The sequence below is a fragment of the Manacus candei genome, unplaced genomic scaffold (genome assembly GCF_025592945.1).
Source record: "Manacus candei isolate 608988 ecotype Guabito, Panama unplaced genomic scaffold, ASM2559294v1 h1tg000086l, whole genome shotgun sequence".
Taxonomy (NCBI): domain Eukaryota; kingdom Metazoa; phylum Chordata; class Aves; order Passeriformes; family Pipridae; genus Manacus; species Manacus candei.
The window spans coordinates 3,740,695-3,765,977 of record NW_026138134.1 but is presented as its reverse complement, the minus strand read 5'-3'; the positions used below and the strand labels follow the sequence as shown (position 1 = coordinate 3,765,977).

At 49.1% G+C, this 25,283-nt stretch overlaps 2 protein-coding genes across 4 annotated transcripts in view; one reads left to right on the top strand and one right to left on the bottom strand.

Annotated features, from left to right (window-relative positions):
* Positions 1-746, top strand: part of NCAPD3 (non-SMC condensin II complex subunit D3) — a 29,241-nt gene extending 28,495 nt beyond the window's left edge. For all 3 annotated transcript variants that reach the window (XM_051812314.1, XM_051812316.1, XM_051812315.1), the window contains exon 35: positions 46-746. In XM_051812314.1, coding sequence (XP_051668274.1) covers positions 46-157 — 112 coding nt within the window. In that variant the 3' untranslated portion in view covers positions 158-746. The remainder of the gene's footprint in view (positions 1-45) is intronic.
* Positions 747-2,600: 1,854 nt separating this feature from the next.
* Positions 2,601-25,283, bottom strand: part of JAM3 (junctional adhesion molecule 3) — a 30,588-nt gene continuing 7,905 nt past the window's right edge. Inside the window, exons 2-9 of the mRNA XM_051812317.1 lie at positions 9,458-9,523; positions 8,545-8,658; positions 7,564-7,716; positions 7,183-7,379; positions 6,749-6,848; positions 6,276-6,405; positions 4,837-4,891; positions 2,601-4,201 (exon numbers count right to left, since the gene is read on the bottom strand). Of these exons, the coding sequence (XP_051668277.1) occupies positions 4,166-4,201; positions 4,837-4,891; positions 6,276-6,405; positions 6,749-6,848; positions 7,183-7,379; positions 7,564-7,716; positions 8,545-8,658; positions 9,458-9,523 (851 nt within the window). The 3' untranslated portion in view covers positions 2,601-4,165. The remainder of the gene's footprint in view (positions 4,202-4,836; positions 4,892-6,275; positions 6,406-6,748; positions 6,849-7,182; positions 7,380-7,563; positions 7,717-8,544; positions 8,659-9,457; positions 9,524-25,283) is intronic.

Below are 25,283 nucleotides of genomic sequence, written 5' to 3'. Positions count from 1 at the left end.
AATAAAGGCTTGGAAATAAACGGTGGTTCTGCTTCCTTCTTCCAGCCCGTGCCGGCCTCGGGAGTGGAAAGTGGAATCCCCAGCCAGGAGAAGGAGCAGCCAGCACGTCCCTCTGCGCCGCTCCCAGCGCAGAACCCCCCGGAAAGCAGAGAACTGAGCCTTTCACTGGGCCTGGGCACAACATCACCCTGAAGCCTTCCCCTCTGCAATTATAAACTGGGAACACATGTCCTTCCTTATCTATCTATTCTTAGCTGGCTTTTCCACAGAACTGCCCGGAATATGGGCAGACAAAGCCTGCATTAGCACATGTATGGATTGTAAGCTGCTGCTCCTGACACAGCTCACTGGAGGGCTGGAAAGCTGCAGCATAAAGGGGGGGTTTTGCTCTTCACTCTCAGGATGTATAATTTGTCCATTTGAAAAAGTGAGGGCACAGTGTTGCTGCAATAAAATGCACTTATCACAGCTTGCTGGGCAGTGAGTGGCTGGGCTTATTCACCCCATCCCTCACGGTCCCTCTTGGTTATATAATAGTTACTTTAATTTGATGAAAAGGTAAAACAGCTTGTCACTGCCACACCCCTAAATCTGGTAATTGCACGCTACATCACCTCTTATTTGTTGTGCAAACTCCTGTGTGTATGAACAGCCTTAATGTTCTTTTTATATGGAATATTTCCATTCCTGAACTATGTTATTTCCAACTATTAGCATTTGATGAAAATAAATGGTTACAGAATTAATTCCGCCCACGCCGTCTCCCCTCTTGTTGAGCTGACAGAGAAATGATTTTTTTTTTCCTATAGAATTCTACAGCCTCTTAAGTCTCTTCTACCACATCATTGGTATCTTGGGCCCTCAGTTCAATTAATAATGTTGGACCCAGCAGCTTTTAAATAGAGACTGATTTATCTGCAATCAAATCACGGTGGGTAAGTCAGAGCTGTGTGTCCTGTGCAGGTAACTTATAACTGTGCTCTGGAAATGCTGGAATCTGACCATTCCCGAGTCTCCCTGATGCCACACTGAAGTTTTTCTGTGGTTACCTTCTATTGCAGAGCTCAAGCCCTGGATTTCATTGGAAGTTGAGACTGGGATCTGTTTTGTTCATGCTGGTTTGTCTTACTCAGGCTTTGCTGCACGAGTGGAAACAGGGGCATTTCCCTCCTGCCCTGGAATCCCATCATTTGCCCTCACCTTCCCTACTCTGTTTTGGAGATCAGAGAAACCTTCCAGTGAGGTTAAACTTTATTCCCAAAATCAAAGTCAAAACCTGGGAACAGAGGGTGGCCCTGGCTTAGCTGATGGTCAATTATGGCCACATCTATTCATTCCATGCCTTTTCTCCTGCCTTAAATTATCATTTAACCACTCTGAATGGTAAACTGGGATAGTTTATTTCCTACTTTGTGCTTCTGTTGTTTTTGTTCTGTCCTCAAGCAGTGTTTGAGATGTGCCCTGTGTGCATTAATGAGTCTTCTCTAGGGAAGAACCAGTAATACACAAATGTCCAAGAAAAACCTGATTAACAGCAACATACCTTGGACTTTGTCACCTTCATCCCAATACAAATAAGTGCATGCTCTGACAGAAGAGACTTCCCCTTATTTCACTGAATTGAAAACAGAAACCTCCCATAATCTGGCTGTTTAAAAACCACGCCCAAACCCAAACAAAAACCCCTACAAGAATGCTTTATAGCTTGGTATTTATGTAAAACATTCTTGGCAAAGTTAAACGTAATACATTAGTACAAACCTGAATATTATTCACAACAATACAATGAATTCCATCCATCAGCTCCCACGAGCTGCATGGGGAGGGGGACCACCTCCCCTTCTCTCGTTAGAGATGCCACTGTGCATTTTAGAACTGAAAATAATGGAAGTTTTGATTCTTGGCTTTGCTGGTTTTTCACAGGAAGGCTGCCTGGTGAGACTGTGGATTGTGCTCCCATAGTGCCCAGAGCTACCCTGATTCATCCCTTTCCTCTCTCTCCCTTATTACAGGTATCCTTGCAGCAGCACAGAGAAGGAGCAGTGGATATCCAGAGGGTGCAAAGGAATGTCAGGATGATTAGAGGCAGCAATCAGGACTGGCTGGCTTGGCTGAAGAGCTTGTCTTAAGAAGGTTACCAGAGTATAGTTGCAAAAGAGCAGTGGTAATGCCTGAATTACACAGAGAGCATCTGGTTATTGCTGCCCCATCCTTATTTTTACTTTCCTCAGCAGAAGGACGAGTGGAAATGCTTTGTTTAGGCAAAACAAATGCAGCAATGGCATGTCCAGCGAGGGCCTTTAGGAAACAAAGCAGAGTAATGCAGAACACTAAAAAATAACACTGACAGTCCAAATCGTCAAGTATCCAAAATACTGTATACAGGAAAAGTTAAGACAACTCAATTTATATTGGAAATACAAGAACACTAAATTATGCTACATTAAAAAACTTCTTAAACCACAGCACAGTTCTAGTGTTGCATCCACATCTTGTATCACCCATTGCTGTTCAACACCATCAAGGTGGGTGTTTTCATGTGTTTCCAGCTATTCTCTCTCAAGCCAAAAGAACCAAATTAATTTTTTTATTTTTTTTCTTTTACCACCTAGAGAAAAGTTTCAACTGACACCGAGAAAGTGCTTTTGTGTCATGCTTTTGCCTTCCCAACCCCAGAAACAGTGGCCTTGGCCGTGTGAGCTTTAAACCTGTTGGGTTGCTGTAGCTGTCACACTGTTTTAGTGCTTTAGGGAACTTGCAGAGGGGCAGCAAACATTGAAGTCACTCTGTCACCTCGTTGGAACTGAATCCAAAATAGCCATCCCTGGATATTTCTTGCAACAACAAAAACAAAGTGTTGGTCACTGGCAAGAGAAGTTTTCTATATAAAAAAAGAAAAGTTGATAGCTCCTGCCGTTAAATTTACAAAAACTATCCCTGAGTGACTCTGTTCTGTGTCTGGTAAGACCTCTTGTGACAAGGAAATGGCTGAAGCTGGTTTAAGAGGAAAGAGATGCTGTTCCACCTGCAGCTTTTTAATACAGTTTGCACTAATACTGATATGCTCTGACAGTGCCATATTATAGCAACAGTTGAGCTCCTCTCTGTAGCTTCAACAGTAAAAAAATAGCTCCGTTACTTAAACACTGCTGGCATCACGTATTTACACTTTAAATAGAAATGTTACCTTTTTCTGAAGTAATCAAAATAGATCTTTGCAAAAAATTTAGAACGTGGGGTTCTACAAAAGAAACGGAGAAGGTAAAAAAAGCTGGAAGATATCTCAGTACCTTTTATGGCAATCTCAGCCTAGGAAAAAGTATTTGGCTTTAATTTTCCTGAAAGGGATGTCTCAGCACTCGTTCTGTGCCTCCCCTCTAAGCCTCTTTCAGCACGGAAAGACTCAGGAGGCAAGTCTGCTTTGTGCAGATTAGATGGAGGGGTTACCTGCGTGCAATGAGCTCTCTACAAAGCAGGGAACAGAAGCAATCCTGGCCTGGTGGGTCATCATGTTAAATAACAAGAATTAAGTTTACACAGGGGCTGAGAACATTAGTGGTGTTCGCTGTTGGCTGTTCAGAGACACCCCCCCTGCTCCTGAGCAGTCAGAGTCGAGCACAGGACAATCTTTTACACACAAATGTGTAAAATTCACCAGCCAGGCCTGGGCAATGAGCTGCTGGGAGGAAAAACCCCCCCTTGCATGGATAAATCTCGCTCTTTGAAGTCCATCTACTGCTGTATCAGCACCTTTTTTTGTCTACTAGTAACATGTACTAGCAATGTCTACTGCACGTTTACCTAATGCTGTCCCCCCGGGTGGTTTGCACATTGTGGCCGTGTCCCTGCAGCACAAATAGAAAGGCAATGCCACAAACTTCCACAGCCCAGTCTCTTGGGAAGTATTAGAATGCTTCCTTAGTCCAAGGACAGGTTTAGGTGATCCTGTTGGTATCTCCAGAGGCAGGGGAGACGCGAGTTGGGCAGTGAGGAGTTACTTTAAACTTTGGCAAAGAAAAAAAAGATATACAGATAGCTAGCTATCGAGTTCTTGTGTGTTCCAAACTCTTCCAAGCGCACTTAATTGATCTTTTGCTCTCGCTTTTGAGTTCCTGGAGGAGGTATTTTCACACTTTTGCTGGTTTTGCAGTATTCTTTTGGTGTCCTATATGACGAACGAAGACTTGTGTCTGAAGTCGCCCTGCAACGAAACAGTTTGGGGTGGAGGAAGGATTTAGGAGCTTTCCAGGCATTTTCTTGTCATTCCTGCTGCCCCCAGAAATGTAGACCCGAAGTGTTTATAAAAAAGAGTGCTTTTAGGGAGCCCCATCTTCCAGCTGGGAAGGAGAGGGAGGCACCAGTTGCACTGGTGAGTTGCTGCCTCCTCCTCCTCCTGTCCTCACACAGCAAGGCATGGCAGGGGACTTTCCCATTCCCTCATCAGTATCTCTGCTAATGGGAGAGGCTATTTCTGGTCTTAAGCTTTAGTGATCTGCTCAAATCCCAAAATACAAGTTCTCTCGTAAAAAAGCATCATGTCCTGCCCACTTAATCCAATTAAACTCATCCCCAGGGGGTCAGGCCACGAGATAACTCAGAGCAGAGCTGCCTCTGATAGCTCCTGGCATCAGTCACTTCAAGCAACTTAAACTGTTCATCATTTCCAAGGAAATGACTCAGCCTTCACCCTTCTGTTTTCCCTGTGTTCTCCAGCCTTGTTTCGGAGTGGAGCCCACTCTGAGAAAGTCTGTGGGCCCCAAAAAAGCGAGTTGTCCCTCTGCCCACCCTCCTCCTCTCCTTTTAACAGAGAGATGTTAAATGCAAATCATTTGTTACCTCATCATCTGTCCGGATATAGTTAACGCCATCAGGTTTTGCTGGAGTCTTGTAGCTGAAATAAAGGGGGGGAAAAAAAAATCTCATTTCTGCGACAGGAAGACTGCAGGATTTTGGAGGGGAGGTGCTGAGAAAGATGGAAATGAGGAGGAGCAGCTGAATGAAAAGCAAGCAGAGAGAAACCCAGTTTGTTTCTCAAAGGAGGGGTCTGTGTTTATTCCATCATTTGCCATGACTGGGATTTTTTCTATTTCCCCTTCAGCACAGGGTAAAAAGATTGCTGCCTGTTTCCACAGGACTCTGCAAAGAGATTAACTGGTTCTTTTCTGGGCTCTCCTGCTCTGGTCCCTGTCACTACCTTTCTGTGCCTCCTGCACTGTTTCCTGTGGCAATTATAAAGTTCATTTCAATCCTTCACTGCCAGATGCCTTCAGCATTTTTCTTAGTTATAAGGAAGCACCACTTGTTTGCAATCCCACAGGAATGCAGGATTTATATACGACTGTCAGGTCCAGTGGATGCCAACCCTCAGCTGCATTTAAATAGGGTATTTGGAGCTTTCTCTGAAAAACAAACCAAACCAGAGAGGAAAAAAAAAAAAGAAAGACAGGGCTTGTGCTGAAAAGCAACATTTAGCACAGAACAAATCTATCTGGTGAGAATCTTGGGTTTACATATATTATCTCTTCCACAGACTCCGTAAGGACATCGAGGCTTGTCTCTGATGCTATTGCTGTTGTTTTTAACATTTTAATGTGTGCTGTAAAGTGGTTGTTTTTCACCCCAAATTTAGGTTCTCACAAGTAGTGAGATTTCCTGTGCAGAGCCTACTCTGCTGCATACATTCCCTATGCATGTCCTGATGCTTCCAACTAATTGTGCAGCGAGCTCTGATCATCAAACTGAAGACCTCGTTATGCCAGCAGCACATGATCTATTAGAAAAACATCTGTAGGCTTTTAATTGTGCTGGTCCCCCCCCTTCCCATGCAAATTATGAGGATATTAGAGCACAGCTTTCATCCTCTGGCTGGTGTTGGCAGCAAGCACAAGAGCAGCCACACCAGAATTCTCCCTTAAGTGAATACTGTCCATCCATGGAAGTGTTCAAGGGCAGGTTGGCTGGAGCTCTGAGCAACCTGGTGTAGTGGAAGGTGTCCCTGTCCATGACAGGGTGTTGGAACTAGATGATTTTTAAGGTCCTTTCCAACCCAGACCATTCTGTGATGATTCTGTAAGATAAACCTGGATGGTGCAGGGTTTACAGCAGGGAATGAGATGCCTCAAGGACTGGGGTTGGCCTGTAGGCTTTGGTAGGGGATTGGGAAGATATATATCCAAGTCAGGTGTTAAAATTCCAATTTTTGGTGCCCTTCAGCCTCCTCCATGGTGGCTGTGGGTGCAGGGACCTGTCCAAGAACACCTGGGATCCCATCTTACCTTTCCCCGCTCTCTTTGCCGTTGGCAAAGTATCCCCTCCTGTAGGCACAGCAGATCCCAAAGGTGATGAGCACCAAAACTGCCAGGACCACCAGGACTCCCCCGATTATCCCACCGATGTTGAGGTCATCTGGCAAAGAGAGAAGCCACCATCCAGTATTTCTTTAGGGCAGCAGTGACATTCTAGCTTTACATACACTAAAACGACACCTCTCAAATGTTTTAAGCAAACCCCAATAATTCATGGTGAATCCTTGGTTTCAAGACTAAATCTGTTCATGACCTCAACAGTGTTTGAATGTTTCCCTGAATTTTTATATTATTTTTCTTCCTCCTGTGTTTGGGGCTATGAGAAAGCAGGAAAGACTTAATGCTCTGTGGTGCCCCCCCCCTTCATTCCTTGTGGTGATGGCAATTTATTTATGGTGATGTATCAACCAGCACTGATGAAAACTGTCTGTAGAGCCACTCACAGACTTCCATCTCCTGCTCCTCACACTTGGCAAAGCCAGCATCATTTGTTGCTATGCAGAAGTAACGTCCTGTGTCACCTTTGTGCACTGCGTGGAAAACCTGCCGAGGAGAAAAGGATAAAGGGAAAAGAGCAGGACATGAGAAACAAGGCACTGTGAGGGCATAAAAACATATCTAAAAATGCATCTCTCCTGAGCTTCATGGTGAGACATCTTCCCTCTTTCTAAACAGGTAAGTGGCATCAGCAGTGATCAAAATCAGTGGACCAGGATGTCCTTCCATCAGTCTTCCCTTTCCCACCTCACCCAGATCCTAGACCACCTCGCCACCTTCAAATTATTCCTTCCTCGAACGCCTCTTTTTCTTTTATAATCGACCTTAAAAATAACCTATCCAGCAAAACAAGCCTTGATGACATCTGTCAGGGCCTTACCAGAGTGCCTGTGGCGGGGTTCAGGGTGTAGGAGGAGTTGTGGGGTTTGACTTTCGTGTCGGGTGACAAAGGTTCGCTGTTGCGGTACCAGCTGTAAGTGGACTTTGGGAAACCTTCATTCTCGTGGCAGTGAAGAGAGGCTGACTTGCCAACAGGTACAGCTTTAGGCACAGTGCATCTGGGAGTCATGGGTTTCACTGTGGGGCGACACAAAGCAGGTGAATGGCACCGGGCTGAGCAGCACTAAGTCATTTCTGACCTACTTTCCATAACCGTGCTAAGAAAGCGTCAAAACTTTCTGTTATTTGCAGTTTGGACGCTGGAGAGACCCACGGCCCCTTCTGGTCCCTCTTGCAGAGGTGTCTGGGTTGGGTGTGGTACCTTGGACCGTGAGCTGGATGTTGATCTCGTCGATGCTTTTGGTGTCGGAGGGCGCTGCCACCTCGCAGCGGTACGTGGCCGTGTCCATCCGGGTGGTGTTCTTGATCACCAGGGATGTCCGGCTCAGGATCTCTGCCCGGGTCGCAAAGTCTCCTGAGACAGAGCAAAGAGAGAGGAAAGAAACCAAGGGAAGTCACACAGGCTGGTTTTGGGCATATAAATTAGGAGGCTGAACTTTGACTCTGGAGTCAAGGGAACAACCTAAAAGGAACTTGATGCCTGAAAGGCCACAAAGGAAAGCAATGCTGCCAACCGTGGAAGAGGATGGACTGGAAAGCACCATTCCAAATCTCACAAAGAGTGGCAAAATGCAACTTCCAAGACAGCCTCGGGCCTTGTCTCCTTTGGAAGATTCATTTGGATGTGGCTGTTGGTCCCATCTAAAGTGCTGGAGTAACTCCAGATGGAGTCAGGCCCTACTGGCATTGGAGTTTTCCTACCAAGCCAAGGAGTTTGCTTCTAATCTCGTGCTCCTGGGATGCTGCAGAGCCCTGTGCTGCCTCAGCAGTGGGCACTGACAGCTCCACACACACATCTCTTCTGAAGGGCAGGTGGAGCCCTCGGATGTCACACGGAAAGACAGGAGGGGTCAGTGCCTGCTCCTGAGAGCTCACACACCCAGTGACCACACAGGGCCCAGCAGGCTCTGCACCAGGGAAGCTGCAGCATTTGCTTTCCTACCCAAGAAGTATCTTTTACCTTCTCCAGCTCTCTGTGGCTCCCTACTGTGACCTGTCAATAATGAAGGCAGGGAGGAAAGAACATCCTGCTCCCTCTCCATCCTGCACTTTGACTGCTGGACTCTGTTCCAGAAGAAAGCAGCAAGACAGCCAGAGCTCCTGCCTTTCACAGCCTTGTTTGTTCTCCATTGTGCTGCTTCTGAGGTTGTTTTGGAAATCTAAGAGCAAAGAACCTTCATACCCTGCATTTTATTGTCAAAAAACACGTAAGAGGTTTCTCCGTCTCGGATTTTCTTCCACTCGATCCTGGGATCTGGCGTCACAGTGGATTTAATGATGCAGGACAGCTCAACACCTAGCAGGAGAAATAATGGGAATACAGATTAATAGGAAGCAGCTGTATTTTTGCTCTGCTTTAGGCAGCCTCGCTCGGTGTGTTATTAGGAGATGCTGCCCACAAAGCAGAGCCTTCCCTTTCATCTGACAAACAGAAACACTGCTGGGTTCCAGGAGCTATTGGGGAAGATGGATTTTGGCCAGCAAAAATAATAGTCAAGCAGCTATCAACTATGGAGAGGAATGAACACACTGTTCCCTGCAGGCTGTGACTTATGGCAAACAAGCCCTGATGACAGGGTGAGCCCACAGCACTGTCCTGCTGCTGCTCTGAGCTGCAGTGTGAGCCAGGGAGGCACAATCTCCCTGGGCAGTGTCTGGTGATGCACTGAGACCATGACTCCTGGGGATAAATCCAGAAAACACCCTCCCCTTTGAAGCTGGCACCGGCATCTCATCTGTACAGAACAGGGCACGAGAGGTGGCTTCCCAGAATCCCAGTGCAGGTTTAAGAGGACCAAGATAAAATATAAATCTCCCGACTCCCTCTTCAGTGTATTAATTGCAAGGCAACTGCTTTTCCTTCTTTTGGGATCCAGTTCAACAAAGCACTTAGGCAGACACTTGGCAATGCCAGTGGCTCGCAGGGGGCCTCGATAAACCATTTTAAACAGGGTGAAACAAAGACATGTTCTTAGGCACTTCTCTGAATCCCAGGCTCTCGTGGTCCTGCCTCCCACAAGAAACCAAATGCCAATAAGAATTTTCCCCAATTCTTTGGCCTGGTGCAAATCCCCACAGGCAGCACAGCCACTCACTCTGGAATTCCTGCACCACGGGCTGGGTGTTGCTGGATATCAGCTCCACAGCCAAGAGTCTGCAGCCTGGAAAAACAAACAGAAGGTAATAAGAAATAGCACAGCTCATAAGTCACCCAGCTAGAAACACGTTGCCTGCTGAGAAATCATCTCTGAGGGCTGGCTTCCCCAGATAAAACCTTTTCCTGGCTACTAACTCTGCTCCAGCAGGACTAAGTTTATTTAGGAGTTGTGGTGTAAATACAGGAAAATATAATTGTTAGAAGTAGCAATTAAAGAGGAGGATTAACATAATGGCACAAAAGCAGTGACAGCATGAGCCATTTCCTTGTGCCTTGTGCTTATTTAGATGGTAAAAGAACTCTGATAATGCAGGAGTGAAAGTCTTTATTTTGCAAATGAATTTGGTGGTCAGGAAAAGGGAGGAAGCAGAGCAACCTCCAGAGATCTGGTCAGTGCTTGGAAATGGAAAGTGCCAGGCCTGGCACATAACACATGCTGATGACATCTGAAGGGTTTTAAGCGTGGTAATGTAAAATGTGAGGTAATAAATCATGAAAGGGGAAGACAGGAGTTCAGCTGTGAGACTCTGTACCACCAGCTTGCTTGTTCCCTTCTTGCTCTGAGCACCAACGTGTTCCCAATTAATCCAGTCATTTTCCCTCCTTCATGTGTTATTTTGTTTTGAAAAATCTGCCTCCCATGTCCCTTCTGTTGTTCATTCCACCAGAGCAGGTACCAACAACACTCATATTCTGCTGGATACCCAACTCACCAACAGGTCCCTGGAGGGAGAAGGAAACAAGCAGGGAGTGCCTGGCGTGGCACAGGAGGAAGAAAGTGAACCAAACACCTTCATCACAGAGGATATTTTGGGTCTGGGTGTTCTGGCTGTTGCAAAGCCTCTCAGTCAGGCTCTGGTGTTCACAAATCCCACTGCTCCAAAGCCCTGTCTCATACAGGAGGAGGACACACACCTTAATTAGTGCCAAAATAATCAGCTGCAGGGGTCTGCCGTGGCCCCTCGTGCAGCTCTGCTGTGCCAAAGCCCATCAGAAGCTCGTGGAAAGCTCAGGGAGGATGGATGATGGATGCCCACTGACCTGGCTGGGCATCGATCACGCAGCAGGTTAAAGATGATGGGAACTGGTGCCTCAGTGACACGAGATGCAGCTAAAGGTTTGGACTGTCTCAGGCAGAGTAAAACATCATAACAAGCATGAACAGAAAGCAGGAAAGGTAGCTGAAGGGAGATGTGGAGAAAGAAATGATCTTCAGCATCGTGACAAATAGGTGGATATTCCTCTGCTGGCTTTCAGGGTGGGAAGCTTTTGGAGAGAGACCCTGACAATGCAGAGGGGAAACTCCTCTGGTGGAGTGGCTCAGTCTAAGAGAGCAAGGCAGCAGTCTGAGAAACACTCAAGAGCTGCACAGGCACTCCCACTGAAAGCTCGAGGGCCTTAAACACCTAAAATCCTTCCAGGAATTTTGAAATGTTCTCTGCTGATTCCTGTCCCTCATTGTTTGCTTTCCTCGGAGCCCCGGTGCCGATACCCCGAAGACCACCAGGGAGAGCTGAAGTTTGGCAAGGTTTAGAAGCTGCCTTTGTGTACAAAAATCATTGTTACTCACACAAAAGCCACTGGCTGATGCAAACTAACAGTTGGCCTGGCCAAAACTGCTCTTAGCAGGACCTTTCCACCCTTCCCTCTTCTGCACTAGAGACAGTCATGCAGCATTTGGGATTAATCCAATATGGAGCTAAGATGACAGTGCTCTGGACTGTGGCCTGGACTTTAATGTAGATATTTGGGAGAAGTCTCTGTTCATCACAGAATCATGGAATTGTTAGTGTTGGAAGGGACCTTAGAGCTCATCTCATTCCACCCCCTGCCATGGGCAGGGACACCTTCCACTCTCCCAGGTTGCTCCAAGCCCTGTCCAACCTGGCCTTGGACACTTGCAGGGCTGGGGCAGCCACAGCTTCTCTGAGCAACCTGGGCCAGGGCCTCCCCACCCTCACAGGGAAGAATTCCTTCCCAACATCCCATCTAAACCTGTTCTCTCTCAGTTTGAATCCATTCCCCCTTGTCCTGTCACTACATGCTCTTTCAAGAAGCCCTTTGATCCTCTCAGGTGTTCTGTCTGTGATCCTTGCTTTGCTCCCTGGAGAGCATGGACAGATTTCACTGATCCCAGCAAACCCCCAGAGCACTGGGAGTACTTAGTCCCAGAAGACAAGACTTTTGGGAAAACCCTTTTGAAACCTTTGGGCGTATTTTCAACAGCAGTGTAGGGATCTTCATACAAACAAGGCATTCGGTGGGCTCTGCTGTTCCTGCTTCTGGAACCAAGGGAGAATTAATGGAGAGCCCAGCTCTGAGCACTCAGCTGATCTGAGGAGATGCTGGTTGGCCTCCTGCTCAGGACAGGTGGCTCTAATAAGGAATTTGGCTCAGCTTTCAAAAAGGGGGAAGCTGTGGGCTCTGCTTTCTTCAGAGACAGCACCATGAGGGAACTGAGTTATGGAAACAACTTCCAAGTGATGGGACCCTTCCAAAATCTGCAGAGCACCTGAAGAGCCACAGAAGGCACCTTCCACAGCATCTGCCTGGTCAGTGCTACCCTATATATCTTCCTCTTGGAAAAACTAGAGAAAGAAGGAGAGGGAAAGGGTTCCTCGTTCCTTAAAGGAAACTTGTACCAGTTTGGGGTTTGTTATGGATTCTTGCTTACACAACATAATTTTTCAGAAAAATGGTGCCCCATCAAAGAGACATCATGATAACAGTCCTGCTGAGGTACATCTGCTGCAGCTACAATATCAGCTCAGTTGTAGGAGGGGACAGTAAAATCACAGTGTTGTGCTGCTCTGAGGGAGTTATGGCTCCACAAATGTTCACTCCAAGACAGTGGGACTCCATCAGCTCCAGCCCCATCTCACTGCTCAGAAATTGTTCACAGCAGGCTTTTTCTCACCCACTAAACACAAGAGATTCAGGTCTATCCCTCAGGCACGAAGCAGGATGACAACAAATTTTAAGGCAGAAACTGAGTCCTTGGAGACTGTGAGAGGCTCTGACATTATTACGTGTATTGACCGTGGGCAGAGATCAATGTGGCTCCTTAAATCACTGCTAAGACAGATTTATTCTCCTCTCTGTGGCAGAATGCTGCAAGTAGCATGTTCTAAATTACAAGAAGGCGACAGCAAACCAAAACACAAACCTCAAGTGACCATACAGACTGCAGAGCAGGGGCAGAGTGCCTTAATAGCTCTTCTGAGCATTACTTTTGGGTATGCCTTGTTCTCCAGTCTCCCTGGAGCTGCAGGAATCTTCACCAAGCCAGTGCTCCCCAGATGTCTGTAAATCAGTGCCAGGGTGATCCCTGCTCTGTCCCATTTCCCTGCTGTGGGCAAGGGTTGTCCCTTCAGTGACCACACTTAAGGGTTGCTTTGTTTTGAGTGTTAAATCATCTTTAGTGCTTAAGCCACCTTTTGAAAGGAGTGTTCCAAAGGTGTTCCTTTAGGCCTCTTTCAGCCCAGTGCAAATAAGCAGCAAGGGTTTGGTGTTATGTAAATCTCACTTCAAAGGCACCCAGGGTTTGGAGAACAGCAGGAATAGCCACGAATTCCAGTTCCAGAGCAGCATATGTGCCACAGCAGAGGCACCTACCAGGTCTGTATGTTCTACATCCCTGAATTCCTCCCAGATCCGTATGTTCAATATCCCTGAATTCCTACCAGATCTGTATGTGCTGCATCTCCCAGTTCCTACCAGATCTCTGTGTGCTGCATCTCCCAAATCCTACCAGATCTGTATGTTCTACACTCCTGAATACCTACCAGATCTGTATGTGCTACAGAATCAGCCAGACATATGGTTGAATCCCAAATGTCATCAGTCCTCCAAAATAGAATCCAGGACAAGGCAGTGAAGTCTATAGCATTTTCTTATGGCACTTTTTTTTTTTTTCAGCTAAAGAGATCCAGCCCATGCTTGTTACTGTGACTCATGTTATCTGAATCATTTTAAAATGCTATACTGAAAAAAAAAAAGCAGCTTTATAGACAACTTGATGTGTTAAATCTCCTCTCTCTGAACCGTTCAAAGCCAAGCCTGACCTTCCACCTCTTTCCATCCCCGTCTCTGTTTGAAAACTCCAGGCAGAAACTTGAAGAGGGGGTGAAGTGTTCCTGAAGAATTGCAGGCAAAGTAAAAGGATGACCAGGAAACAGTTGGGATGAGTTGCTGCCAACAGCCTGTGCTGCAGCATCGCTCGATATCGCGGTTATCTGATACGGTAATTTTAGTTAATGCACTGTCAGGCACAAGCAGTACAAAAACCACGCAGCTGTATTTAAACACCTGCCCACTAAACCAACAAAAATATGCCTTGCTTGAGGTGTCCATCATCACTAAGCCCTTGCTTGATTTGCAATTCAAAGCGTGTCTAAGCCATGTGGGAATGCTGCGATAAACCACACGCCTTGTTAAGCATCTTGGCTCTCCGGGTGGTTACTCAGTGTAGCAGGAGAGCTACTGAGCCAGTGATATGTTGTTAGGTGTTAAAACGTGTTAGCTGAACCCTCTGCAGGTCGGCACGTTGTTGGCTGCCAGTTTGGAGGTGCCCCTGGAGCATCCATCCCCACCCTGGGAGTGGTGGGGACAAGGCCAGCCCAGGCAGGAGAGCTGTGAGGGACACCAGACCCCAGCACTGTCCCTGCCTCCCAGGGGCTGTGTGTGTGTGCAGGGAGGAAGCTGATGGTGAAATGTGGGGGAAAACCCCAGAGGAAGAGGGGAGGAAGCCAGGCAGAGCTGGGCTGGGTAAGACAAGGAAGGGGGAGGCCGGGTTTCTGCCCGCAGCTTATTTTGAGGAAATCACCATAAGCCCTTTCAGGAACATCTGACCATCTGCCTCAAAATATCCATCCTTTTGTCTCCCAGAGCTCCAGGCTCTTTATCCCCCCTCCTCTCTATCCCCAATGTGTCTCTTTGTGATCATACAACACAACTTGTGCCAGGTGGTGCAGGGCAGACAACACAGCATGGCACAGGAATGAGAGACCGGTGTGTTTGGCATTTTTGGGTTATATTTTTGGGGATTTTTTTGTCTGTTCTTTGGAGCTTCAAGAATAGCTCAAGGGACTTAAACGTACTTGTGATACATAAAGACTGGATTAATAAAGGGTGCATAAACCTTTTGTAGCACTCAGTCTTAACTTCCAGCCCCAGGAACGGGTTGTATGTTTGCTCTGGCACCCAAGTGGCAGGTTCAAAGCCCCTTGAAGCTGAGAGAAGGGGAGCTGGTCCAGTGACCTGAGCGAGCTGCATGCCTTTTTTATTCCATTTTTCCATGGTGTCTCCCTGAGATCAGCAAGCCAAGCCTGACTCCGGGGTGGGCTGCCCTGCTGGAGAACAATGTAGATGTGCAGCGAGTGATTAGTGAACAAAAGCTTAGGAGTGTCTCCGTCCAAATTAAGTAACAGATGGACCTGGTCTGTGTGGGAGCTGATAACGGTTATAAAAAGGCCATCACCAGACTGTGGCCAGCCCACCCTGGAAAAAACCCACTCAGTCGTAAATCCTCTGTGCTGTTAGAGCTGCTTGTGCTGGTAAAGCTTTATTTTTACCAGCTATCATAAAGCAGCGTGGCTTATTTTAGATGCAGGGCTTGTACCGCTCAGCTAAGAGGGTGCCAGCTCCAAACAGGGGAGATGTGCCCGCCTGGGCAGGGAGCATGAGGCATAATTAACCCAGAGAAGGAAAAATGCAACGTTACAGAGCAGGCTTGGGCATTCCACGTGGTCCAGGCTTTTGCTTTCCTCCTCCTCTTAGGTAGCTGGCTGGTGGCCCCCTCTTCTGAAATGCTGATCACAAGGGTCTGGTGGTCCCAGCAGGACCAGGAGCCTACAGGATGAAGTTGTGTGGAGGACAGTCAAGCGTTTGTGTACATCTGAAGATGTAATTTGGGATTTTGCTCTTAATTCGCTCTCTTCCTGTTCACCAGCAGAGAAGGTGAGGAGATGCTTGACTTTCAAATAGAGTATAGGCAGTTCTGGAACGAAATCTTAACCTGCTTAAATCTCCTGATTTAAATCCCCTGACTTAAACTGGGACCTTAAAGACCAGTCTGACTGTATTTGCTGCAGAGAAGGCTCATTAGCACCCAGGCCATGCACACAGTCTTTTTTTTTTTCCTCCTTCCTTTTTCTTTCCCTCTCCTTCTTTTCTTCTTTCATTTTCTTTTTGTCTTTCCCCCCTTTTTTGGACAGGAGGATTTACTGTTCTACCTCCTAATCACACAGCAGAGCACACCCACCCTCAGGAGTGAAACAGGTTGGTACTGAGGAGATTTGGAGCCCTCTTAGGACAGAAGCCTCTCTGCAAAGCATCCTCCTCTGCAGCCAAACACTCCCCCTCTCTCCCGTGCAGGGAGGGAAGTGTGGGTGTTGCCTGTGAAGACCACACAGAGCTTTCTGATGGTTTCCCCAAGCTTGGTTTCATCACGTTGGGATGCAGCTGCAGACAGACTGTCTCAAATCACCATCTGATCAGGGCTTCTGGAGCTAAGAGTTTCACAACCTCTGCTTGCTGTTGTGCTCATGGCACTGCAGCGTGGTTAGAGATCAGGTGTTAAGGTCCTACACATCTACCCCCTCACAGAAACGAGACAGCCTGTTCTCAGGATCAGATCTACACACCACCCACTCAGCAAACCCTTAGGCCCAGGCTGGGAGGAGACACCCTGAGCCATGCTGCACAGCTGGATGAGCAGGCAGAGCTCAGAGTTATGGTCTTAGCCCAAGTCTGAGCTCTTGGCCGGACCTGCTGAGCTTGGACCTCTTCCTCCAGCACGTTCTCGTGCTCTGCTCTCCTCAGGGGGGCACAGATGCTTTAGGAGGGAGCAGAGGTGAGCTGGTGGCTGGCAACCTGAGCAGAAAGCTCCCAGGTTGAAGGGTTTAGCACACTGATCCCAATTTCATTCAAACAGGTTTTCACCTGTCCCAACAGACATGGCTGGAGATATGAGCTCCACTAAGGGATCTACACCTTGCTGCCACTAAGGAGGAGATGGACATTTAATATTTTGCAGATGGGGATGCACAAGCCTTGCCCAACACCTTAATCCGTGAATATCTGCTCCTAGCTCTCCTGTTTTCCCAAGCTCATCCCCTGGTTTCTGGCTCTTCTCCTGGAAAGGACTGACTGCACATGCAAGATGGGAAGGAAGCAATATTTGTGTGGATGACTAATGCCTAATACTTAAAAGAGATTAAGATGGAAGCAGCAAGAGCTAGAGAGTTTCCAGCATGTCAGATTGCATCTCCTTCTGGAATATATTTCAGGCCATCTTCAGATCTAAGAGAAGATGGAAAGAGTTAGAATTTGGCCCTGAAAATCTGGGATGAAGGGTAATGGAAAGGGACCAGAAAGGAAGCATGAATAAGAAAGCTGTGCATAGATGAGGCTGTTACTACCAGCCCTTGCATTGCTGAATTACTTCTCCCATTCAAAAAAAACCCCAAAAAACAAAAACCAAAAAACATGAGGCTGAACTGAAAGTCTTGTTTTCCTTGTGTAAGCAACAGGGAACAGGGCATGGAACTTCTGTGTTGCATTAGATACCACAGACCAGGGGATTAAGTCCTGCCCAGATCACTTCTTATGCCTTGCTGGCCTCTGAGGTCAAGCCCCTTACACAGATGCCTTGGGCTTCCAGTGCTAGGCTGACTCTCCAGGAGGAAAAAACAAGGGCAGGTGGCCTTGCTGGGTGGCTCTGAGGGATGGCCATCAGGCAGGACAGCTTCTAATTACAGCTGCACCAAGGTTTTGGCAAAAACCAGATGAGAAATACAGATTACTTGACCAGGAACGTATCAAACCAGTCACACTGTGCTGAGCACTGGTCAGGCCATTTTCATTAACAAATGGACAGTGTAATTACACCTTCAACCTGGGCTGGCTCACAGCCAGTAAGGACCATGAAAATCAGTGCAGTCACAGAAAATGGGACATGAGGGGGTCCCAGGAGGTCAACTCATCCCCACCTCTGCTTTAGGGCATGAAAACCCAAGGGATACAGCTGGATGGGCCCCTGGAACCCTGAGGAACCTGTCCCCATGATCATCTTCATCTGTCCAAGTGCTGCACATTTCTCAGCTGAGCCTCGATCCCTTCAAATTCAGTGTCCCCTGTAACTCAGTGAGGATGTACAGTTCCAGTTCACTAGAGGAAAAAACTGAGGAATGAAAGCCAGGAAGAGCAAGGAACATGCTATCTCAGCCAGCAGTGGATATGCCATTCTGTGTGACCTGTTTACCAGATGAGAGTGCCTTGCAACAGCAAATCCCAGGAACAAAGATAGGGAGCACTGGAGAGAAGTGGGAATTTTTGCAAAGGGCAGATTTGAAACCAACCCTTCCTGCCTATTCCCACTTGCCTTCCATTGTTTCCCAGCCCCAAGAACTGCCATGCAGGCACATCCTACGTTATTTCTCACTTCAGCAAGTCCCCTTCCTCCCCAAAGTGGCAGATGCTGATACCAAATTAGTGCAAAGTGGGAGGGAACCAGCAGATAACTGTCACAAGAGCCAGGGGCAATGGTCCTCCCCCCATCCTGTCCTCTCCCTCCCTCCCAGCAGGACTCTCCTTGCAGCCCACAGATGCTGAGGGATGTCTCCAGGACAGAGCGGGGTCAGAGAGACATGACAGGGATCTATGGCCAGGATCAGGGACACAGAACGAGCTGCAGCGGGAAAAGGGGCAAGTTCCTTTATTTTTGTCTTGTGTGGGAATTTGACTCAAGGATTGCTGAGAATCTCATAAGCCAGGGTGACGTTTTCCAGGCTCCGCGCCAGCCAACGCACAGACTTGATCTCAGCAGGTACTTGACTTCCCCAGGAGCTGGGATGCCTGGTACCTGCCTGACCCTGGCTTCTGATGAGGACACATATCTCAAAAGCTGCCTGCAATGCAAAGACAGGAACTAAGCGGATATGCTATCAGCTCCAGGCTTTGCAGTGCTCCTCAGAGCCTGGCTGTGTCCCAACCATCAATACAGAGACTTGGAGGGGTTTAGCCTCTAATCCTCTATTCCTCTGTCTGTGACTCTAATCTCCTGATCCTCCCTTCTCCTCCAGCCTATAGCTTGACCAGCAAAACACGGATCTGAAGTTCTGCTTATCGGGGACCCAACCATGTCATCTTCCTGTGGAAAACGGGAGTTGGGAAGAGAGCAGCAGCCAGCAGAGCCAAGAGCCGAGAGTAGGCTGGAGAAGGGAACAGGAGAGGGCGTGAGCAAGCACACAGAGAAATCATTTATGACAAGACCGAAAGCAGCTCTCGTTTTAAGAACATTTCCTCCAATTTTACAGTATAATTTTTGTCCTTTTCTGCCTGTGTGTAATTCCAGCCCCGGGTATAAACCGCAATTGTCTCGCTAATGCGCCGCACAAAACATGTACAAATGAAGGCTGCGAGGGGCTGGCTGCAGGCACCGAGGGAGCATCCACATCTGCCTGTGAGCGTGAGAGCGAGAGCCTGTGATTCCACTGCCGTCATTCCAGGCTGGAGAGGTGGGGCCCTGCCTCTGTGAGGCAGCTTTGAAGCTCTGCAGCGAACCCGTCAGAACAAAGGATGCGGCTCTACCGGGGAAAAAGAGGCATCCTGGAGACGTCGTCGTGTGAGCTGGGGAGACGTGATTTTGGGGGCAGCCCCGAATCACACGAGCAGATCTGAGAAGACTTACCTTGTTAACAACATCAGGCTGTGCAAACCTGCGCGGGGAGAAGCGCCGCAGGGTTCAGGGGAGATTATTTTCTTGGGAAGTGCATCGGGGAATTAAAGGGAGCCCGAACGAAGGCACAGACAGATAAAGATGAAAAGCGTTGACACAGAGAGCTATTAGGGAGATGCTGGCATAAATGAGCAGGGGAAGAGGGAGGGGAGCAGTGCTGTGTCAGAGCAAAGAATGAGGACAAAACCCAGCCTGGCTTGTCCCAGCCTGGATTCCTGACCAAGGCAAGCTTGTTTAATGGAGCAGAAACGAGCCTTGGCACGGAGGGGTTAAGAGACTGCTTGTCCTGGGGGAGTTGAATTAGCCACGTATCTGGGAACTAACTTCTCCCAGACCCTGACTTGTTTTCCTCTTTAAACATCATCTGCTGCTATTTTTAGCAGAGAATTTTCTCAGCTGAATGCTCCCAGTCGAGTCCTGGTCAGAGGCCCTTTTCCCAGAGAGACACAGGCCCAGCAGCACGTGCTGGTCCCCAGTTAAGCTCAGCTCTGCTCCGTTGTCCTGCCAGCTTTGGGGGTTTTGTGTCACACTGCCAGGTCTCTCCTGAGGAATGGGGGACAGTCCCCATCCCAGCCTGGTGCAGGCATATTAAATGCCCTCACAGACCCTAAAAAGCCAGGGGAGGCTGCAATCTGGCCTGCAGAGTCAGAAACAGCTGAAGAAGGGGGCAGACTGGACTTGGTAACTTGGCCGAAGGCTTTAGGAATGTGAATGGGAGAAAAGGTGGGAAGGAGATGGAAAGAAATGATTAGGCTGATATTAATAACAGGATCTGCTTCTCAGCACTGCAATCTATTTGGATTCATTCCAGCTCCTCCAAGGGAAACCATGGAAGCCTTTATTGTTCATAAAAGTTGCAACTAAATTCGGACTGTATAAAGCTTAAGGAAATACCTCTCAGAGGACAACCCTGCCTTGGCTGCTGGAAACAAATGAGGTAACTCCCTTCCTCTTCTCTGCTTTTCTTGGGGCCTTTATCCCTCCTTAGCCAAAACCCCAACCTGTCCATCAGCCCATCCCTCCCTCCCCTGGCTCCTGAGCCTCCAGCACAGGGAGTTATCTGTCTGCCTGGGTGCAATTAGCAATGTGTCAGTGGATGTCTGGGGTGGTTCTCAGGGAAGCAATGCTTGTAACTGCTTTTATCTACAGCCTGATTTAATACCTGCCTGCCAGAGATCAGCATGTAAATCACAAAGGCCAGATCAGGGCACACGGGTGGACAAATTGAGTAAAACAGGAACAAACCCCTGGCTTGCCTGTGCTAATGTGGGATCCCTGGGAGGATCGAGCCCTCTGGATGCCGGGGATGAAGTCGAGCAGCGCCGGGTACAGCAGAGCCACAGTCAGGAAGGTCCCTCTAACAATGGCCCCTTCTTGGTCAGTGTATCTGTTCCCTGTGTGTCTTGGAGTCATGTCAGTGAAGCAAACAGATTGGGAACATATTTGCACTCCCCACAGCAGTACAGAAGCCAACCCTGACACAGAGGAGCAAGCTGGGCTCTTTGCTGCTCCGCGCCTCAGTGCCAAGTTTCCAGCTCAGCTTGAAACCTGTGGCCGAGCCCTCCTTTGGCAGGGTCAGGAAACACTCTGCTCTCAGCTCCTGCTTGGAGAAGGCTTGGCAGCTGGCTCCAGGAGTGGGGAGCCAGGGTGAGCTCACCTGAGCACCCCTGAAGGCCCCCAGGTGAGATCAGACCTGGCACGGTGTGGCTTTGCCCGGCCACGCTTAAACAAACGGGGCCCAGGACAGCAGGAACCCTGACAGATGCCACACAAGGGCTTGTCCCAGTGGCAAGAGCTGCCTTCAAAAAGCTTCCCCAAGCCCTGCAGGAATCCCTGGAGCCCCGGATTCCTCTCTTGACCTCCATGTACACATTCCAACACATGGCACTTAACCTTTGAGGCTCCTCTGAAAATCCCAGTGCCAGCGTTTCACGGATGAGTATGTTCCCCTCACATCTGCCCCCTGTATCAGATGCTGCCAGCACCGCTCTCTCTGCTGGCTCTGCTCCCAGCTGAAGGACAGACAATAGGCATTTGAATCCAGTCTCCACTTCCCCTCCCAAACAGCCCGGGGGAGATGGCAGATCAGAGCTGAGACAGCGCTGAGAGCAGGGCTTGCCAGCCAGCAACAACTCTCTCGATCCCGGCCTGCCTTTGCTTTCCCTCCCAGTGCCACTGAACCACTGGCTGCAGTTGTCACTGGGCACACAGGCCAGCTCCGCTGGGCAAGTCCTGGCAGCCTCCAGCTTGCCAAACCAAGGGCATCTTATTTCAGCATGGTGCTGCTGCCAAAATCGACTGCCGCCCTGGATTCCCAACCCGCTGGCCATGGCACTGCTCAGTGCACCTCTCCTGGACCTCTCTGCCATGCCAGCTCACCTGGAAATCCACCAGCCACCTCCTTGACCTCCGCTTGCTCGCTCTTAGGAGAATCCACCTGCAATTAACTGATCCAGGCAGTGCCTGGAGCACAGAGAGGAGCAGTTCCACCTGCAGGAGGTTCGACGAGGATCCAGCTGGAGGTTCAACGAGGATCCAGCAAGAGCTCCTTTGGATTCTCCTGAAAAATCACATTCCATCTTTCTAGAAATAGCTCTGCTTCTGGAGCCATTCAGCCTGTTTGGCAACACTTCTGCTGCTTCAGAGATAACAACAGTGAGTGAGGAAAAACCTGTCTAGACACCGTTTGCCTTCCACGGACTCCCACTGCTACATCAAAGCACCCCTTCAAACAAACCTGCAAACTGGCCAAGTAATAATCCCCAGCTCTCCTGTGCCTGCTCCAGCCAGAGGCAAGGACCCATCCCATCATGCTTCGGAGTTTATCTCTAATCCAGGGCCTTCTGACGATAAGAGGAGAGGCAGGATGAAAAATCTCATTACAGGAACATGAGCAGAAGTTACCTGGCTTCACGCTACAGGTGGGGGCTACATCCCTTCTGCTCTCACCTGAGCAAGCTGCAAACCTCCAGCTCCTTTCAAAAGCTGCCATACACTTGTCCCACCTGTCCCTCCCATTCTGAGTGCTGGATCCCTTGCCATTCCAAACCCATCTCCATGAATGCTGAGCAAGCTCTGCTACAACCTGGAGATCAAAAAGCATCTTCCTGAGGCACCCAAGGTCAGCTTGACCACCAAGAGGGAGCAGGTCACTATCACAGCAGGACCAAGGCACAGGAGCTCAGGGAAATGCTCAAAATACCTTGAAACCAAGGGAGCTGGAGAGGTTTTTAGGTTTCTTGAGCACAAGTTACTTGAAGCCACTGCTGTGGGGAAGCATCTGGCACTAGCATCAAGCACTGACCCCATGCAGCCACCACAAGAGCAAGATCTAGCTCATTATTTTAATAAGGGTCCTTTGAAATACCTTCTGTGTGAGAGACAGCTAAGAAAATCCCGTCTGGCTTTATTCTGTCTCAGGCAGAAACAGCCTTTATTTAGCAAACTGCTGCTAACAGCTCTGTCTCATTAGTCAGTGTTTAGGGAACCAGGCTGCAATTGTTCTGAAGTCTGGCATTGCAGAAAGAGCCTTGATAATGAGGTCTACAGGAGACGATTCCTCCTGACAGGCCCACAATGACCTAGAAATCCTACTTAATTCCCTGTCAGAGAAAAGTGCTGAGTAACAGCAGAGGTGCAGAGGCTCTGGGGGCCGAGGGAGCTGCGGCCCCTGCTCACACTTCAGAGCTCTGGGGTGGCAAAGCCAGCCCTGCTGAGCTGCAGCAGCTCCCCAGAGAAAGCTCCTGGGGCAGATAGGTTGGGTTTGCCTTGGGAAGGTTTGTAGCCTCACCTGTGAAGGAGCAGGCACCACACAGAGGGCTGGGAGAAGAAATCCCTGATAACACAACAGCACAGGCACTCGGAAAAGCCTGGCACCAGGCAGGGCTCCTTGGAAGAGCCCTCAACAGCAGCACCTGGATGTGGCTTCTCAGGGCACTAGGCACTGCCTCCTCTGGATCTGCCTGCAGACTGTGCCAAAACCCTGCCAGAGAACTCCCTGACTCAAGCAGCTCAACTTTCACCTCTGTCCCTAGGTCTGTCACCTCTGTCCTAGTGTCCAGGAGCTCACCAGCTCCACCTGCACAGCCACCACTGCCGCCAGCACAGACTGTGGAGAGTCCTACTGTGGAAGAAGCCTCTCCTGCCACATCCTGGAGCTGCACAAGGGCTGTCTCCTCTCCCGAGGACGTGGGATGCTCAGTGTGAGTGCCCCGGAGGCGGCAGTGAATTTTGGACACGTTCTGCCCCAGCCCCTTGCCCTTGGAGGAACACACAGCAGGCTGGCACAGGCTTGGGCAGCACAAACACCACTTTCAAGTGGTTTCTGTCCAACAATCAGCTCGTGTTCATGGTCAGGAACCTCTGGGCTGGGTGGCCCAGAGCCAGCTGGGCCAGAGGATGAGGTGGAGGGACCCAGTAGGAATGTGGGCAGGATACAGCTGACCTTGAAGACCACCCCCAACACAGACCCTCACAGGCATGTGCTTGCCACCTGTTTCAGCCAACAGACAGGGGACTAAAGCAGGAATTCTGGAACTGAATGCACAGTCTGTTCAGGAGTGATCTGAAGACTCCCACCCCCGTGAAGCTGATGGGTGCTGTCCCCCAGCCCCCTGCCCAGGAATGCATCTCACGTGTGAGACTGCAAATGCAGCCCTGTTTAAAGCACGGCTCAAACCTGCCAGAAAAAAGGAATGTGGGAATGAAATCACCAGCCGAAACAGTGTCTAGAGACAAGCCAAGCCAAGTCCCTCGAGTGTCAGCACCAGAAGGAGGGCTCAGAAATGGAGAACCCAGCTCCCTCTGCACCAGCTCTGCTGGCACACACAGAGGATCTGCCTCAGAGACATGAGGGAAAGACATATGCTGAGAAGGGAAGGACCAGCTTTATTTTCCCAGCCTGTGTTCCCACCAGAGATGTGCTTTCAAGACTGCCTTGCAAAGTAGGAATTAAATCCAAAGGTGCCTATGCATCTTCCTTGCTGTCATCCCCTTATCAGATATCTACAGCCTGCTCCGAGCCAGAAGATGAAAGGATCATAACACCACTTATCTTCCCACTTAAGAACATGCTTAACAACTTGCTCCTAAAGAGGAGGACACTCAAGGCTGGGGAAGCAGCTGTAAATTCTGCAAATGGGCTTCCTCGCATTTCTTTGAAGGAGCTACTGCTTCTCAACGAGGGACACAGACACCAAAAGGAAGCTGGAAAGAGGGAAGCCTTTGTAGGAAAGACAGACTTTGCCTCACGTCCAGAACTTGAAGCTGAGTGGCAGATGTGAGATGTATGGCATGTGTGCCTCAGAAGTGACCGAGCATGAGCCAGGAATTGAGAAGCTCTTGGGAAATATGTAAGCAGCCAGAATTATGACATGTTTGTCACTCCAAAACCACGCTCTCCTCGGGACTGTGCAGTGTCACAGCCAAGAAGGAGATCCCCTCGCATGCTGCAGGCACAACTGCTGCATGCAACCCAGCTCCAGCTCTACACATCGAGGCCAGGACCTCTCCCCCAGAGCACCGTGTCTGAATCTGACCCTCATCTCCCCTCTTTGTAGAGCTACTTGTAATCACGGTGAACCTGGGTCCAGCTTGCCTTTGTCATTTAATAGCTGAGTCAAACTGTCAAAACAGCCAAACAGGATCTGTTCCAAATATTTGCAGAGAGAGGAGGATCAAGGAGCCTGCAGCAGAACACCAGGAGCCTGCCCAAGGGAGGAGAACAATCCCTATTGTGGACCAACAGCGGGATGCTCGTGGCGACGATGCCGCCTTGGCACCGTGTGGGGAAAGAGCCCCCAGATCCTCCCATGCTCATGTAGCACCACAAATAAACTGGAATCTGGAGTCCCCTCTGTCCCCTGGCAAGGCCCCACTGCTCCAGCCCCTCAGACTGATCAGCCCTGGTCAGAGCTCAGCTGTTGGCTTGCGGAACTCAAGGAGCAGTTGGCAACTGAGAAAGGGGGGTCCCCGGGTGCCTCAGAAGCTGCTGCCAACCCCAGCACAGACTTCAAAGGGCTTATCT